Source organism: Lissotriton helveticus, chromosome 10 (genome assembly GCF_964261635.1).
Source record: "Lissotriton helveticus chromosome 10, aLisHel1.1, whole genome shotgun sequence".
NCBI lineage: Eukaryota > Metazoa > Chordata > Amphibia > Caudata > Salamandridae > Lissotriton > Lissotriton helveticus.
In genome coordinates, this window is record NC_136071.1 from 1093672526 (window position 1) to 1093691642 (window position 19117).

Consider the following 19117-nt stretch of genomic DNA (forward strand, 5'->3'; position numbering starts at 1 on the left):
ACATGCAATAAACAGATAAACTTGTGTATAAGAGGCCAGGCCTCAGGGATGCAGTTAGAGCACCTCAGAACGATACCTTCTGTCCGTTTTCGTTGTGTTCTCCTCCGGAGCGAATAAAAACCTTGTTTCCTGCCTTCCAGTCTCCAGCGCCTGCCTCTTCAATAGTTTAACTTCTTTGTGGGTTCAAGAGGCGACATCGCCGGGCAATAATTAAGGATCTTATATTCTGGTTGGTAGTGCCCCCCCAGTTTTAATTTTTCTACATACTCACCTACGGTTGACCCTGGACCATCTCTCCTTCAGGAAACATGGCTGTTCGAGCAGTAGCACCCCCCCCCCCAGCGCCTTGAGACCCTACGGGTGAGTAGCGCGCAATACACATTTTGTTGACTGATTGATTGATTGTAGTGGCAATTGTCCCTTAATGAAGTTCCTGGAGGACAAAAATACGGTAGCATGAAAACTCCCTGGGTAAAAAGTAAAGCTCACTGTGTCTATTTTAAAGAGATGGTAACAATAAGATTTGCAGACAGTTGCTGTGTCAGACCAGACCTAAAACATGGCGATGGTCGAGAACTGAAACACGAAAAATAAAAAAAATACAGAATGTTTTGTTGAATAAACAAGGACGAATGAGGATTTTTTTTTCCCATCCCTGGGGGTGTTTTTAGTTTGGCGACGGAACAATGAATCAAAAACTGCACGGAATCAATTAACTTGTGACAGTTTTTCAAAATAGGAGTACAAAAAAAAGCCGCAAATAAAAAGAAGGCGAGGCCACAAGATTTTGTAGCAGGTTTATTTGTGTTGCTTTAGTTTGTCGTCAACAGGAAACCTCCACCCACTGCTCGTGCATCGCACAGAATAGGGGAGAGGCCATCCCACATTCCAGAGCTGGGTGGGGGTACAAGGCCTGCAGGGGTTAAAAGGGCAGCACCACCAGGAGGGCAGGAACGGGATGAAAGTTCGGTCACGAAGTGTGCGCTGGAGCCAGAGAGTACAGGACTCCCCAAATAGGAGGGGAGCCAGATACAGTACCCATAGGAACAGCGTTGACACACAGCACTGAGCACCCAGCAGAAACCTTACAGCACGGCCACAAGAGCTAGGGGTTTCAACTCCCACCACCTCCACCCCTATTCTGCTGAACACTTGCCTTCTTCCCGAAGCTAAAACAAGCTGGGTTGGTTCATCTGTGCCTGCCCACAGATGCCTAGTTATAGGAGGGAGCAGAGCGCGTGCATTTGTTTTTTCCTGCATGTGGAGAGAGGGAGGAGAGCGCATGCATATGTTTGAGCAGAGCGCGTGCATATGTTTTGGCAGAGCGCGTGCATATGTTTTGTCCAGCGTGCATATGTTTTGTCCTGCGTGCGGAGAGAGGGAGCAGAGTGCCTGAATATGTTTTGTCCTGAGTGCGGAGAGAGGGAGCAACCGAGCAGAGCCATGCGCGTGCACATCTGCTGTGTCTTCAGCTAAGCTGTTAGACCGACGTATGCATGCACATGTCCTGGCTTGAAAGCGTGCACATATCCTGTTCCCTTTCGCCCACCAAACCGACAAAATTGGTCACGCAAAGGCGAGCAACTCATGCGCTGCATCGCTAGGCGAGACCTAAGAAAAGTGGAAATGAGCCCTGGATCCGCTTTGGAAGGTGCAGAAATTAAGGAATCCGGGAACATTGACGCTCAGGAGTAACAATAATATGTCCCTCAGATATCACTTCTGGTGTGGGATGGACCCAAAGTGGAGCTACATGATGCCACCTACTGGCATGTGAAGGAACCGTTAAGTACACTCTTTGGATCCAGGGTGACTCTTGGGGGTATTAATTAACCCTGGGCGTAGTTCACGAAGTAGCGCTACGCGTAGCTACGCAAAGTGCACTTCGCACTACGCGAGCTACGTGAACTGCGCAGTGCACTGTGCAAAATGCTGTTCGCACTGTACAATCAGTACAAACAGTAATAAACAACAAGCATTTACAATGCAATGGTCTCGGCATTGTTAAAGTTAGAGCTATTGGCATTGCTCATGACATTATTTTTATGTATGTTTTGGTTTTTAAAACATTTAAAGAAACTGCATTGTCATTTACAATGTCAATAGCTTAATCTCTCTCTAATCTGAGACCTATTGCATTTGCACGACACACACAAAGCCACTCACACACACAGAGCCACCCACACAGAGCCACCATACAGAGCTACCTACACAGAGCTATTCACATAGATCAACCCACCCACAAATAGAGTCACCCACACAGAGCTACCTACACACACACATAGTTACCTACACACAGACAGAGCTTCCCACACATAGAGTGGCAAGTTAGATGAGAACCAGGCAGTTCTGTTCTGCACCCACAGTAGTTCATCCAATTAAAAGGCTTCCACCTATATTGTGAATTGTTCCATGCTGGAAATTAAGGGCAGCTTTGCCTATACGGTGACATTTCTGGTAGAAATGTTGTTATCGCTTTCGTTTTTTTCTGGGTTTCAACTTTTCACAAATAATTATCCCATCAGCTGTATTATCCTCACCCTAGGTCTCCATTGCTCATTTTTTTAGAATTGTTTGAAGATTATGTTTTCTAGTTGATTAATAAACGTGTGCATCAGTGTGTTTTAAAGTTGTAGGTACTGGGGCCTCCCAGGTCAATGCGCAATAAAAATATGTGCCCAAGATCACATTCTCACTGGTTGTTCCTGCAGAGGAACTGCAAGATGCTCGGGGTATCTCAAGATTACACCACAAGGGTAGCCTTTAACTCATCTAGCATCGCTGGCTCTGGCCTTAATCTTATGATGTCTGGAGCCCCCTAGCCGCACGCATCTCAATGGGCACTTGACAAATCTAATGGATTCTTCTGGTACAGATCACCTCCGCGGCTGACCCGGGGCAAAACATCTAGGGAAAAGTTAAAGAAACATAGTTTTCAAAATGATTCATGCAAAGAGGTCGAATCTTCAGCCAACAGCCCTTAGCATGCTGGGACTTGTAGTTTCAGCATGGTCTCTCAAGGGTATACAATAAGTTCTTTCAGGGTTAGCATGGTTACTTGCATTTTCTTGTTGGCACAAATGTTATAAATGTCTGAAAGCCAGACCCATGACATGGGACCAGTTGACAGATATAAACACTTCTAGAACAGTTCTGTGTTAAAAAAATATTGCAAAAAAAATTAAGCTCTATATATTTTGCGCAACTTTTGCTGCCACAGAATACATTCTTTGGTGGTCACATTGCACAAACATTTTACACGTAGAGTAAAATGGAACGCCCTGCAATTTAATTTTTTAGTAATGTAGTGCAGTACAAGATCAGAATAAAATCTGAATGCGTCATGAGGTGTGACGACGGCAACAAAAATCGTGCCCTGTGGACTTGCAGTAGCTTGGGAAAATGGCATAAGTCGTGTGCGTGTGTGTCAACCCCTGATTCCAGGCCGCTTCTGAGCAAACCTGGTCAAATGTGTCCAAGATTCCAAAACTCTGGTTTCAGCCTCCTGCCTACAGCTAGAGGCCAGCTCAAAAGGGTGGTCGTGTTGACTGCCAACAGCAAACCCCAAACTCTGCCCATGTGTGCAGATGGCTGCCAGACTGTCACTCACTGCCTGTGAAGACAGGAGACAGTGTTCGCAGACTTCCGGCTCCTCAATTTTCTGCCCTTAAAGTGCATGCCCTACTCTGTCTCCAGCTTTACACTTTCTGCGCCAGCTCCTATACTTTCCTGCATGGCTCTATGCAGCTTTTTGAAATTCACTCACTGCGTTGTCCCTTCGCAGTTTAACTGGTGCTGTTTTTGTTATTAGTCTGTAATAAAAGCAATGTACCCAATTCCACAGATACAACAATATGTGCGCGCGCACCCGAAAACGAAACCTAGCGTGGGGGCGGGACTTCCATCTTGTGCGCGAAGCCCGCGCCCACGGAGTTCCTGGTCCGAGGAGCAGTGGTGACGCGGGGCTCCCATGCCTGAGGGAGAGCCCCGCGGAGGCGACAGAACACCGGATTGGCGGTAAGTGGGCCTTGGGGGGCGCTCGTGTGTGTGTGTGTGTGTGTGTGTGTGTGTATGTGTGCGACCGCGGGGGTGTCCCTGTATGTGTGCGTGTATGTGCGCTCCTGTGTGTGTGTCTCTGTGTGCGACGGCGGGGGGTGGGGAGGAGTGTCTCTGTGTTGGTGCGTGTATGTGCGCTCGTGCGTGTGTGCGCACGCGTGCAGGGGGAGGTGTGTGCCTCTGTATGTTTGCGCTTCCCAGGAGACAGCCACGGCGAGCGTGGCGCGTGCCAGTTTCAAATCGCCTCCAAGGCGATGCGCGCGACCAGGATTGTCTCCTGGGAAGCACACACGGCCACAATAGGTTCTCGGCGAGAACGCGCTTCCGCGCGCTTAGCCGAGACCTAAAAAAAGGGCTCCTTTCTGTGTTACTCAAATCAAGCTATACTCTATTCATGACTATCTCAGAAAATACAGTAGAAGACCTCACATATTGTTAGAACAACACAAAAAGTTTTATCATATGTTATCTTAATTTTATTTATTTAAAAATACAAGCTCACTGCCTAATTCACAAAAATATTCTCTACAAATACATTAAAATACATTAATTCTTCATGTTGTTTTCACTACAAAAGACCATTGTATCTTCCTTTACCAACTGTGAATACTAACTCTGGGCGAAGCACTACGCTACGCTCCCGTAGTTTGCGCTACTTCGCACTACACGAATTGCACGTAGCACAGTGCAAACATGCGTAGCGCAGCTGTCCTTTTGTGCTTGCTCGCAGTCCTCAACGTCAAGTTGGCGACCGCGAGCAAGCAAAATGACATCCCGGCAAGATTTTTTCCTCGTTCGCGATCAGCAACATCAAGTTGCCGATCGCGAGCGTGGAAAATTAACCTCCAGGCGAGATTCTCAACGCGGGGAGGTCAGGTTTCTCATTGCGAGTGGTCGAGTATGCTCGCGACCGCTCGCAATGAGAAACTACCAGTCCGCGTTGAGAAAGCTGCCGCTCGAGTAGAAATCTACTCGAGTGGCAGAAAACGACCACTTGCACTGTGCAAGATGCAGCTTGCACTGATTGTTCTCTAAAAAGAGAGTTTCCCAAAAACCCTCAATTTTATCACTGTTTTTAATCTCGATTGTATGAATTTATGTGCAAATATTGTTTATGCGCTGTATACAAAAGAAGGTACTGAATGGTACACAAATTAATTGGTAAAGGAAGATACAATGGTCTTTTGTAGTGAAAGCGACATGAAGAATTAATGTATTTTAATGTATTTGTAGAGAATATTTTTTTGAATTAGGCAATGAGCTTGTATTTTTAAATAAATAAAATTAAGATAACATATGATAAAACTTTTTGTGTTGTTCTAACGATATGTGAGGTCTTCTACTGTATTTTCTGAGATGGTCATGAATAGAGTATAACTTGATTTGAGTAACACAGAAAGGAACCCTTTTTTTGTTTACTACTTGTATTACCCAGTCCTTTCTGGTTTTTGGGAAACTCTCTCTTTTTGGAGAACAATCAGTGCAAACTGCATCTTGCACAATGCAAGTGGCCGTTTTCTGCCGCTCGAGTAGATTTCTACTCGAGCGGCAGCTTTCTCAACGCGGACTGGTAGTTTCTCATTACGAGCAGTCGCGAACATACTCGACCACTCCCAATGAGAAACCTGACCTCCCCACGTTGAGAATCTCGCCTGGAGGTTAATTTTCCACGCTCGCGATCGGCAACTTGATGTTGCTGATCGCGAACGAGGAAAAAGTCTTGCCGGGATGTCATTTTGCTTGCTCGCTGTCGCCAACTTGACGTTGAGGACCACGAGCAAGCACAAAATGACAGCTGCGCTACGCACGTTTGCATTGTGCTTCGTGCAATTCGCGTAGTGCGAAGTAGCGCAAACTACGCGAGCGTAGCGTAGTGCTTCGCCCAGAGTTAGTATTCACAAAGTGAGCAATTTACAGTTAGAAATATGCAACAAAAATACGGGTTTTACATCTTAAGTCAAAAACAGAAAGAAAGGAAAACGGTAATTAGGGAGAAATCAGAGCCTGGCGAAAAAGCAAAGTTTTGCTGTAACGTTTAAATGCCACAAGAGAACATGTCAGTTACAGCACACTGTATGCCAAAGATTTAAGTCTTACTTGTTGGGGAAGTGGGAGGTTAGAGGAGACGTCATGGTCACCACCAAGTGCATTAATACAATTTGAAAACATTTACTTGGAAAATTAAAGGGAGTGACTGTCTTACCTCTCGAGTTGTGGATGAGGGGAGCACAAAGCCTTCGACTGAAAGTCCATGGCACTGCAGGGATGACAAAAAAGACACAACATAGATATATTTATCAACCTTTTAGACTGACAGGCCCCCAAAATCATTAATCAACTTCTCACTAATCATATACCAACTATTCACATCCTTGTACCAGACTATGCAAACTGCGTGAATATACTATTCACATTAAAGTGTGAGTGTTCATTTGATTAAGGGTGTAGTAGGTATGAGTCCATGTGTGGGCAGTTCATAATGCCCTTTCAGCGGCTTGCTATGCCCGGGAGAAAGGATGAAATGTTTAGTAGGGGAACAGTAGTGAATTACTTATGGTGCGGTAGTTTCTCCATAAGATGACAAGTGCTTGAAAATCCTGGACTGGAACCAAAAATGCTGGTGCAAGTATTGTAAAAATAAGCGTGGCAAAGGCAAGCATGCTCATTGCAGGTAATAAACAGAGGGGTGGGGAATAGACTTAGGATGAAACAGGTTGCGAAAACAAATACAGCATAAATGGCAACAGGGCTTTATTGCTGCAATGCAGGGCACTGAGAGCTCAATCACGTTCTGGGACCCAGGACATGACACAGGACATAAACCTGCCTGCCAGGAGGTAAGAAGGAAAGACAAGAAGTAAGAACAGGGACTCAAAGACACCCAGGAATGAACCACATGCCGACAAGTAGCGTGTAATGACAGTCAAAACAAGAACAAATTAACAAGCATTGGCATAGCCAATAGGTCTCACCTTTAGGACCTTATAAGTGTTTAGCCAAGTAGCACATTATACTGGGTGCTATGCCCCAGGGATTGAAGAGCTATGCCAAGAGCACATGCTGGTATTTGCAGGCCACACTAACAGCATGAAAAGTTAAAAAACAATAGGCCCAGAAAAAAAATACATGGCCTGGCCGCCCTTATCGTGACAGTGGGCATATTGGAGACGAGAGTGGTAATCGGGGAAACCAGTGGTTTTAAGTCTCGGCCTGATCGGGCGCATGCGCTGGACTGGCCGTGACATTTAGTAGCTGCTTTTAAAAGTGCTACTTTCTCGGCGACCATCTTACTATCACGCGCACAAGAGCGCGCGCGCATGCTCATAATAGCAAGCTGCTGGCCGGCAAGGTAGCACTTGCGGTGATGCACGTGCACACCAATCGCAGTTTTTAAAAATTTCATATTTGCGATTGCGATGACTTTTGCGGCCGCGCGGCCAATGCTTGTTTTTTGAGGGATTGCTTAAAATCTTGTGCACTCCTGTTTCTCTAACACACTATGGTTTGACACCCCAACCAGTGCCTTTCTCCGTCACCTTTGAGGGGTAGTTTCATCTGTACCATGCTGTCTGTTTCCTCTTTCCGGGTGGGTATTTTCTGCTAAACCACTCCCGCACGTCACAGGAATTCATTTTTCCCATACCGACTTCTCTCTCATGCAATTAACTCTCTTTGTCCGTCAGGCCTAGGACAAGTAGTGACCCTCTCACCACAGGCGCACAGCCAGCATCCGGGCCACAGATAAATGAACTAAACAAGCTGTCCGGGGAACAGAATCGCCTTCAGCATCTGACAGGACGGTATGAAAGTCTCTTGTCCCGTCAACGCTATCCACTAATAACGGCAGCTGGCAACGCTTTACGCTCTAACGAGGCCTGAGCTGCATCAAAAACGAGGCAAAACTGCCAAAAAACGCCATTTTTCATAACGTATGTACAACGAGGGAAGGCTTGCCACCTGCACTCAAGCTCCAGTTTCCTTCCTGCTCCAAGCCAAGCGCCGGCTCTTCAGCTTATTACTCAAAAATTAAACTGGCCGAGTCCATATCAAATCTGCTCCATTTTGGATCTTTCGCGCATATTCTTGGCTTTTAGGCGCCTGCAGTGTGCTAGATCCAAATCAAGGGGAATGCGGGGTTGAACTGCAAGGATTGACACTTTTCTAAATAGAAGAAGGCAGTGAGATGTCACCGAGGGTGGTCTCTTTCTGCACGGAAGGAGGCCGGGCCGAAGGAGCCACGCTTGGGTTCACAAACAAGGACAGATGCACCAGAACCTTCCAGAAGGAGCCCAGTTGGACTAATTACCGGTGACTTATGGGAGCCCGGCACGCAATGCACGCACGCTCTCTTCCAGCCGCACACTAATTTGGGTTTGATGGCTTCCAGGTGCGGTGCCTGCTGAGGGCCGCGCCTTTGAGTGGGCCATCCACGGGGGCAGAGCGCCCATGGCTCGATCAGTAATTTGAGAGTCTTGAGTCAAGCCAGCCTTCGGCACATGCCAAGCCTTCTAGGCGCTTCTTTCTGTGCCTCGTTCCCACAATGGTCTCGCCTTTCATTAAGTTAAAGCCATTTGGTTTGCTATACAAGACCATTAGCAAAGCAAATGGCTTTAACTCAATCAAAGGCGAGACCTATTGCATTTTCAATGCTTGTTATGTAGTGAGATTGTACATTAAATAGGAAACCAATGGGTTCTAGGTGCAGGTGAAACTCAACGGATCTGTTTGCAGCAGGCTTTAAATATTTCACAAAGGTTCCTGAGCTTGGACCAGGACCTCAAACATTGTGATTTAAAGACCTTGAAATTATGACTACTGGTCACACACTTCACTTGTTCAAGCATCTATACAATCTAGCTGAGTATCTCCAGTTTTATGAACCATGGACAAAACTTGCCAGGGTTAAAGTGAAAACATGTTTTTTTATGATTCCCTAGGAGTGTGCCAAACTGCTTAATATTTTTCAAGAAATTCGAAATACATTTCACAAAATAACACTTTTTGAGCGATGATGTTTGCCAGTGCATTGCATCATTTTCCACACGAGTGCAATGTTTGGTTGTAATACATAAGGCATTAATACATAAGGCATTAACACACTTGTAAAGACCTGAAAGCTATTTATATCAGAAAGGCAGGATGACTTAAATACACGATTGCTATTTTTTTTACTGTGCTTCAATAAAACTAGGATTATTACTTACCTTAATAAACTGTAGTTTGGCCCCCGCAAATCTGCAGTAGGCATATTGACCCACTGAACTATCTTACTGGAACTAGCATGGCAGAGACAACAGTAGTCCAGGAGGCTTACCAGACATTAATAGCTGGAGGTTCTTCAGTGTGTGGGTTTCAGCTGTTTCCCAGATAGGGGGCAATTAGTATGAGATTTCAGTCTAAATCCAGGTTTAGCCATATGTCCGTAAGGGGTCGGGAAAATGGAGTACAAAATTGGGTAGTTTAAAACACATATTTGCAGCACACAGAAACAGAAGCTCAATATAAAAAGCTGTAGAAGAATAGTTATTTTGATTATTACAGTAGAATACACCAAGAAGAGCACAAATCAAATGAACGAAAGTGGGCAACTTATGGTTTGAAATCAATCAAAAACTTTTCCATCTCTCTAGCCCAAAATAATCGAGTAGCCCATCACAAGACTTCAGTACAGTCCGCCAGTAAACCGTTGAACATAAAATGCCTGCCATTACATAACCACACGAAACACGTGTATTTGCCCCACCATATTTCTGAAATTTACTTTGGACTCAAACTTAACTTCTAGCCTTTCTCGGCAGATGAGCCCAAAGTGAAAGCGATGGTAATAATAAACAAATAAAGGCGCTTCGCCATGCCGTGTAGGGAGGCGGGGGGGAGGGGGGATCTGAAAGCACCGGTGATATTAAATAAATAAAGGCGCTTTGTCATGGTGTGTTGGAAGGCAGGAGGGATCTGAAAGCACCAGTGATGATAAATAAATTAAGGCGCTTTCCCAGGCTGTGTTGGGAAGAGAGAGGGGCCTGAAAGCACCGGTGATACTAAATAAAGGCACTTTGTCATGGTGTGTTGGGAGGTGGGAGGGATCTGAAAGCACCAGAGATGTAAATAAAGGCGATTCACCATGCTGAGTTGGGAGGGGTACTCCAAGTTAAAAAGGAACCCAAGTGCTGGCACACATGGTCTCAAATATCCTGCCTTGTTTCGATAGGTGCTCATAATGCAGACATATTCAAAAAAATCTTCACCCTGTCAAGAAGTTTCCGTCCTCTCCTTCTGGAAAAAGCAGCAAGGACAATCATGTGTGCTAAAAAGCATTGACTCATCAGGTTTTGTTTCTAAAAGGAAGGAATCCTGAAGATTAAGCTGTTCTGTGGAATTTCAATGTGTATGCTTTACAAGACTGCTGTGAACATCGATTTGCAACATAATGAACAATCAAGGGCGCCTCGCGCTGAAAGGAGGCAACAGGGGGAGAGAGGAGGGGGCCTGCGCTTTCCTTGTGGGAGCTAGCAAACATGTTGCCAAAGCTCGCTCCCGCAGGGGAATCGCCAAACGTGCAGGCGTTGCCTTTGAAGGCAATGGAACGCGTGTATGTTTTTGGCTGAAAAGCTGTGCCGATGACTAAAGGTCTCTTGCCTATGCAGCGCATGCCGCTGCGTAGGCGAGACCTAAAAACAGGCACCATGTGCAAATTATAAAAGAAATGCACGCGGTTTTCGGGACAAGCGAACCACTCTGAGTAATCCTCTCCTCAAATGGTGAGGAGTTCCTTTCTTACCTGGAACTGATTTATGTTGTATAGGGACACAAAACATGCACGTGTCATTTTTAATTCGAGAACAAATAGAATCGATGAAATGGGTAATCGCAAGGCAACACCAAAAATGCAGGTGTTATTTTTTAGAAAATGTGCTCCTTTTCGAAATAAAGCGGTGTGGAGTTAAGCTATTAAACTCACAAGTACCATGCTAGAAGAGCACCGAGTCTTCGCCCTCCCATACATACTACTTACTTATTAGCGGAGTAAGCGGGACATAACATTCCTCAGTTATCCAAGATCGGTCGCCTCAGCGATCCGCGGATTCAACTGGGCGCTATGAACCGGAAATCCCCGGCGGCGCGTGTGGCCGGAGTTTGATCTGTTTTGAAAACACTGAACTGTATTCAGAAGAACATAAAAGTGGAGTTCCCAACTAATACATCAGCTGACAGAGCGTGCTTACTCTCACACTCCCCCGGCTTACGTTAGGGCCATCATTATGCAATGGGTAGATTTTCGAGAAATTAAAAAGTCTTATAACTGAAAAAGGTTACTGCTACACAGAACGAAGACTGAGAAGTCAAAACGAGCAATACCAGTTCTACTGAGACATTAACTGATTAATACATTTTAATTCAATTATATTTCACTAACAAAAATGGTCTGGGGGATATGTATTCATCAAACCTTTGCCTAACTGTAAATCCAAGGGGCTCTAAAGCAAAACCTACTCTGTTTTTTTTTACACAGATCCACAAGGAAGCCACGAATCGCTCACATCAGAAATGTGCATAATTCACGTAATGTAGGATACAATCGTAATCTTTCTAGAGCGCTGCGGATGGGGCCTATATTCCAGTCAAATCAAAGGCATAAAAAAACAACATAGCAATATACAAATGTATAGTACTTAAGTGCCTGGCACTCTCCTAAGAGAGGTAATTACTAGAAATCTCAACTTTTAGAAGTTGTGTATGAAGTTTGGGGCTGCTCTTGGCGGATAAAGAATGTTACCCTTATCCTAACAGACACAATGGACGACATTGGTAACCTCCACAGTCTGTAACGACTACGGAAAAGCTAATTCAGAGAAACGAGAATCAAAGATGTCCAACGTTTTCTGCATTTGCTCTGAACTATTCACATTATTCGAAGTGATTAGAAGGCATAGAACACATCTTGTAATGCTCGCTTATTTAAAAAATAATTTGAATGAAACATAATAAACTGAGTCGTAGTTAGACACAAAAAAAATCCATAAATTGTTAATCCAGTCCAATAAATTTCAGTGAACTTAAGTTCTGCTCGTGCAAACGTCACAGGAACTGAGTGAATAAAAATATCTTGTCACATTGTCCAGAACCATAGTGCTTCTGATTCCTCAAACAACTTTGTCCCTTCAACAGCGCCAGAATATTTCACAGATTGTGCGACTGTTTTAATGTCAATGAGCATCAATATATTTGCTGTGGGGAAAAACACGTAAGCTGGAGTGCCAAAACTGTTGACCTGGCTGCAGGTGATTGACTGCAGACAGCTCTGACCAGTCCAACATAACACAGAAACATGTCACCCTCTTGGGCTGGATAATTCAGTAAAGAAAACCTAAGTAACTGACGAAGATTACTGTCTCAAACCATCAGCTCAGATCCTGAGCTTAGGTGCCAGTAGCTATGGTGGCAGTAGTCTCACTTTGCACTCGAAAGCCACTAAACACAACCAAGGAACTGCTTATAATGTGCGGAAAAAGATAAATCCTTTCTCTTATGCAGGAGCATCATAAGGATTTTGAGGGCCCCTAGGCGAAATGCATTTGTGTGTGTGGGAGGACCTGTTCAGAACAGGTTTGACTATATGGTCCAATTTCAGCTGCTCTTTCATATCCACCTTGGCCAGGTCACTGACAGTGCACAGGCCCACTCGTCTAAGTTCTAAATGTGTTTACATCTACTATTCAAGGATAGTGGGTTGTGGTTTCAATATTGTAACACAACAGCAGCTTACTAGCATTACTGCAAATGATATTTGCAGCACCCTCTCATTTCTCATATGTAAGGTCCTGATTTGCTCTAAAATAAACTTTTTTTTATGAATGTTGCTTTAAACAAACATTTCTCTGCAAAACGTCTGTAATAGACTCTCACATATCATCCACATTAAAATAAATCAAAGGAAAGTGCATTTAAAACAATCTGCTCAAGATTTATTTAAGTTAATCAGGGCAAGACTCTGCAGAACAGAGCTGGGTCTATCAGAGGACCCCCTGAAAGGCTGGGGCTCTGGGCCAGAGCCCACTTGGCCCATGCCTTAAACCGTCTCTGCTTTTATAAGCTGAAATTGTAATCAATGCTTTACCCAAATACTGCTCATGCTTGCATTAATACCATGATTTCTGTTTATTATCGTTTTTTAGGTTTTGCCCTGGCCGTAGCACTGCGTAAGCAGTGCTCCGCCCAGGGCGAAATCTTATGTCCTACATATGGGGCTTTGGTCCCGCCTCTGTCTTCCATTGGCTAGCTCCATAAATGGAGGCTAGCCATTGGAAGAGATTGGCTGTCAATCACGCTTTCCCCGTGAAAACGCGATTCGGGGGCGTTTCCGTGTGTTTTTTTAAGTCCCGCCCTCTCCTCTTCCCATTGGCTGGAATTTTACCTTCCAGCCAATGGGAAGGGGAGAGCACGAAAAACACGCCCCCGAATTCCTACAGGGCGTGCTGTGCTTTCAGTCGACAGTCTGTGTATAACACTCACCCTGCCACCATGCGTGCATCATATGTTACCGGGGAGCCAGTGGTAATTACATTACCAACGAAATGTATTGCATTACTCAGTAATCAGTAATACAATTTATCGTGCTCTGAAGAAAATTAGATTGGTAATAATAGTGCTTAGGTAGACTTTTGTATTTTCCAGATAATTTGATTCAAGTCTAAAATGTTCATGGAATGCATTAGATTTTGGTGATCCTAAATTAAATCATTAATACCTCCGTTTAATAGCATTAAAATATTTCCATTCTAAGATGCCCGCTATGGCCCTCCACTTTTGCCCAGCTTTTGTGTTTGACCTGTTGCATGCTTTAGATTCCTATCTTGAATGTACGTCATCAACTGACTTTTCAGTCATTCTTTCATGCACGTTTATTTTTGTTCAGTTTTAGATGGCGTAACATATATTGTCGACATGGTTCTGTGTAGCCTATTGCATGTTTTAGATTGATACACTATCGTTTCATGCCGTTTTAGTCCTTCATTCATGTCTTCAGGTGTCAGGTTCCTCGGGGAGTCTGCCACGCAATTAAAGCCTTGAGGACTGAGTCAGTAGAACGGAGAGATGACCGAGCGTGCCGAACAGAGGAAGGAGTGTGCGCATCTCTCGACCAGCATGCAGTAAAGCAGCTGAAAGCAGAGCAGCTAAGTGTAACTGACATCCCTGAAGAAATGTATTATAGAGCATGTTTCCTTCATAAGTAGCAAAGTGGTATAGTTTGTGTTACTGTGAATATGCCTTTCGTTACTTTGCTTTTGGGAGATACCGTTTTTCGTTAAATCTACGCAAATCACCAAAACCCTTCGTGTTTCTTGTTATTTAGGGCAGAGGGCGTTCTGGTCTTCTGCATGCGTAGCGCGTGCATGTCACCCAGGGCTCACTTCTGTGAGATTGAGTTGGGTGGTTGCAAGCAGGGTCAGTGGAGTGTGAATTTCACCCAGGGCTTTGTACGTTGGGATTACATGGCCTGGGATACATATACATATATATATACATACAGCTGATTTGAGGAATGTAAACAGCTGCTCTGCTGCTGCTCGTTTGTTTGGCCTAATGGCTAGGGCAGTAGACTTGAATGTTGGGGAGCTGCAGAACGATGTTCAAGGCTGGCTTGGACGTCTCGGAATCTCCCCCTACCTACAACAATTTGTTTCCTCCTGTAATGCAACAGGCGGTCATGTAAAGCACTGTATAAAACGCAAAAGGCTGTCAAAATAAGTATCTCGAGGCCCCCGCTCAGGCCATTGGTTCTCTGCTTGTGATAAACTGTGGGCGTAGGCCGGGGGTGCGAGGTTCCTGCTGTCTTTCCGTCGTGTCTGTTTGATGCGGGTGGTTGTTAATTAGGCACAGCTGTGGGTTGGGTCTGACCTCGTAGGATTGAAGTAAGCCTGACTTGAAATCTCCCAGTTCGTCCATCGCCCGTAAGCATTTACACAGCATGCATAGTCCGGCACAAGTATGAGGGGTATGCAATCAAGATGTGCTTGCCCCCTACAAGCACTGTTATTGTGGGTGCGGGCGCATGGGGGCCGGCAGGGGTTCCGAAACAGGGTCCTCTTTCTGCAGTGGGTGAGGAGTTTGCTGGATGGTTGTTTGCCAAGGGCTGGGGGTGAGCACAGGTTCGAGCATGTGGCTCCATGCTGCGTTGCACTCTGGTGCCTACAGGCAGCATCTGAGTTTTACTCATGTGGAGTTCGGGCCCCGTTGGTTGTTTGTTCATTCTCCTGGCACCGCTCTAAAACACTTGGGGGCAGGATGAAAGCAGCAGTCAAGTCCAGACAAAATAAATAAAACAATAATAACCTTCACTTGTCCCCGAAGGTCTCAAATGTTTTAATGCATGGGCAATATGGGCGCTGGACACACCCTAGCCTTTCTGCGGGCCACATGATGGAGCCTGCTCTGATATGCTCCTCGTTGTTTTGGCTAAAAACCACTAGCAGGGTTCAAGGCCCTGTCTCTGCTGCGGTCCCTCGGGTCCGTTTGAAATGCCCTGTCCAGTGCACCAAAAGGTGTCATGCTGCGAAGACTATTTTAGGGGGTTTGCCTTCTCATGTACGTGTTCGCCTAATGTGAGGCCATACATTGATGCTTTGCTGCACTTGCTGCCATCTTGTGCTCGGGGGCCGCACCTGCATCTTCGGCGGTGGCAAGAGTTGGCATAACAGCATGGGGGTTTCTGAACCTTGTAATTTTATAAACGTCCGTAATAACAGATGTTGGTGTTTTTACAGCTCTTTGGTCATCTCAGACTGCAAGGACTTCCCGTCCATGCTGGCCCTGGAGGGTGCGTCCCGACGGGGGGGGGGGGGGCTGTGTGTGTGTCTGTGTATGTGGCTCTGTGTGTGTGTGTGTATGTGGCTCTGCGTGTGGCTCTGTAGGATGTATGTATGTGGGACTCTGTGTTTGTGTGTGGCATTTGCGAGAGATTAAGCTATTGGCATTGTAAATGACAGTGCCATTTATTTATCTGTTTTCAAAACCAACACATAAATAAAAATGTTGTCATTTACAATTCCAATAGCTCTAACTTTTTCAAAGGCGAGACCGTTGCATTGTAAATGCTTGTTTTGTGTAAGTTATTGAAAACCTGAAGGGTGCAGAAGAATACAACATTTGTGAAAAGAGGGTAGCATCCATTGAACGGAGGTGTGTTTCAGCCAGTCTTTCACATAGAGATGTTAACTTTCAGGCCTCAAGGTTTCTGCTACTAATGACAACACTTTGGTGAACACTGGAGGTGCTGTTTGGCTGAAAGATGGACCTAAAACGGGTGAATGGTGGCCACTATAATGGAGCATTTGCAACACATGCATTGTGCCAGAATGGGGTATGAAAGTAGGTATCCATGTATGATGGCCACTGTGCTGCATACATGGTGACATCCGGAGGCAAAAAAAGAAGAAAACAAACATTAGCGAAGCCGATTCGCTGGTACGTGAGATAGCAAATTATGAGATCTACTGGTTTTGCCAGTGCTTGTTTCACACAAGTAGGATCAACATCTCTGTGGCTATCATCTACCACATCAAAATAAATCCCATCAGATGTCCACTCCATGGTTTTATTTACATTTGAAACTCTCTTTTTAGTGAATACTCTAACAGGAAATTCCTCACCTTTAGAATGCTCCAAGGCACCAGACACGATCTAGACAATTTTCCAGCAATACTTCTGCATGCCAGTAGGGGGCGCCATGTAGCTTAGAGGTCATTCCGTTCAACCCCAGAAGTGCCAGGGCGGAGCTGCTTATACTAGCCACCCCTGCACACTAACGCCAATTTCTCAAAATGTCTCATCCGCACCCTCAGACTTTGCACATTTCAAATACATTGTCAATGAAAGCATGCTAATCTCTTATTTGGGACTTTACTAAGATGTTAAGGAGAACACTATGCAGCGCGGGTTGGGGCTAGAGGGGTGGGTTGAAGAGAAGGGAGGGCCCCGAGGGAGCCCATGAACGTTCTATACAGCTGTTGAAATTAACTGGCTGTACAGCCAAGTCAGCTTTCTATCCCAACAACCTGGTCCCATAAAAGGACATATTCAGAAAGGATGCTTTCAAGTCTCTTAAAAACTCAGCTGATCTCATCCAGGCATGCCTTCTATGCAAAATACTGGTGCAAATAGCTCTATTAAGCAGCCTGCAGTGTCTAAGTGGGTCCCGGACTCACTGTGCCCCTGGATACAAGCTGGTCCCACGATGCTTGTTTCTGGTCCAGGGAGGACCTAGCTTAGCAGTTGGGGCTAGACTGTTCCCATGAGGAGCAGGGTCAAGAACAATGAATGTAATCCAAATCTCTTGACTGGGGATAAATGCTTGATTTGTTCTACATTCCTTCCATCATTTGTGTGTCTATTGCTTTCTCACCCGAATGCCTAGACGTGGATCGCGCCAACAATGTAACATTGGATTCAAGGTAGCCTGGCTGATGAGGGGTGATACTCCAAAACTGGTCCCAGTATGCTTGTTTCTGGTCCAGGGAGGACCTGGCTTGGCATTTGAGGCTGGACTGTTCCCATGAGGAGGAGGGTCAAGACTGATCTGCATATGGCTGTCTAAACTGGGGTGGCATGGTGAGCAAAAGAACTATGGATTTAACCCAGATCTCTTGACGGGGTGAATGCTTGATTTGTTCCACATTTCGTCCATCATTTGTGTGTCTTTTGCTTAAAACCACAAATATGCATATGGCACAGTAACCCACATGCCCCTTCTGGTTCTGCTATCACTTAGCTATACAGGGGTTACAGTAAATAAAAGCGGGGCCTAGAAGTCCCGAAATATCGCGAGCAGGATAATCTTAGTAACACTCATGACAAGTCGTGATAATAGAGGTGGTCGCAGTCAGTGGAATAGCCATGAATCAGACAGGAAGAACAATAATGCACAAAATCTTTAAAAGTAGTCCTTGAAGAACAAGTTAATTGCCTTCGGTAACAATATATCTGTAAGAAACATAGGTTAGTTATAGATTCCTTTCCTTAGAATTACCCCCAGGTGTCAGACTGGATCTTGAAAGTTTTTCGCCAGCAGTACCTCTGCGCATCGGAAGGGGGCGTCGGTCGGCTCTGCATCCGTCGTTAGCGATGTGGTTGCCAGGATGACATCACGGTAGCTACACAGACGCCGCCCTCGCGCGCTGTCAGTTCCGCACACGACTTTCCGCGCCAGAAACGCAGAGCCATGCAATACACCGACCACTGGTGCAAAAAACTAGGGCCCTGAAAGGATGTCCTTAAGCCTAGAAATCAGTTCGCAGAACGGGGAGGATGGGTGGGGCGGTAACAAATCTATAACTTACCTATGTTTCTTACAGATATATATCGTTAACGGAGGTAAGTAACTTGATTATCTGAAAGAAACAGTTAGTTATAGATTGTGAGAAGTTGGCCTGGTATATGATGTCCACAGTTCTGTGGGCACCTTGTATCAGTGCAAACAATCCCTTATGGTGGTGGTTGTAAGTCAAACTTATAGACAAGCTATCCTAGGGGTAGCATGGACTAAGCAGCCTTAAAGGCTTAACTCCAAAGGACATGTGAAGCCAGCTGTTTTACCATATACAGTCCTGTAATATCAAATGAAAGGACACCACACAAGTTATATATTATCAAAATATATGTATTTATTCTTAGAATAATCCCCACTACTCTTTATGAGCAATGAAGCACAAGCGTTTAAATAAAAGCACAGTTAAACATAGACAAGTTGCACGTTTTGGATGAGGCCGGTGGCCACTCAAACCATATATCAAAAAAGTGGTATAACAATCACTAATCGATGTGGGGTAAGGCCTAGGGCCTTGTGAATCGCTGGGACTACACTGGACTAACAGCAGTTAGGACGGGAGTAGCCCGCGGGATTCGGGTGCAGTGCGGGAAGCACGGCTTGCACCAATGCAAAGTCAATGGTGCGTAAAAGTTACAAAGTTATTGCAAAAGGAGTCTTCCGACTGGACTAGGATTACCAAACTTTAGACTTAGGCACTAGAGGTGTGTACCAGTGTGGGAACACCGGCACTAGTAAGTT

General features: G+C 45.2%; 1 protein-coding gene across 4 annotated transcripts in view; it reads right to left on the reverse strand.

Annotated features, from left to right (window-relative positions):
• PHKA1 (phosphorylase kinase regulatory subunit alpha 1) overlaps positions 1-19117 on the reverse strand; it is a 1063236-nt gene that overhangs the window by 125468 nt on the left and 918651 nt on the right. For all 4 annotated transcript variants that reach the window (XM_078663812.1, XM_078663811.1, XM_078663813.1 and 1 more), the window contains one exon: positions 6260-6313. In XM_078663812.1, the coding sequence (XP_078519938.1) occupies positions 6260-6313 (54 nt within the window). The remainder of the gene's footprint in view (positions 1-6259; positions 6314-19117) is intronic.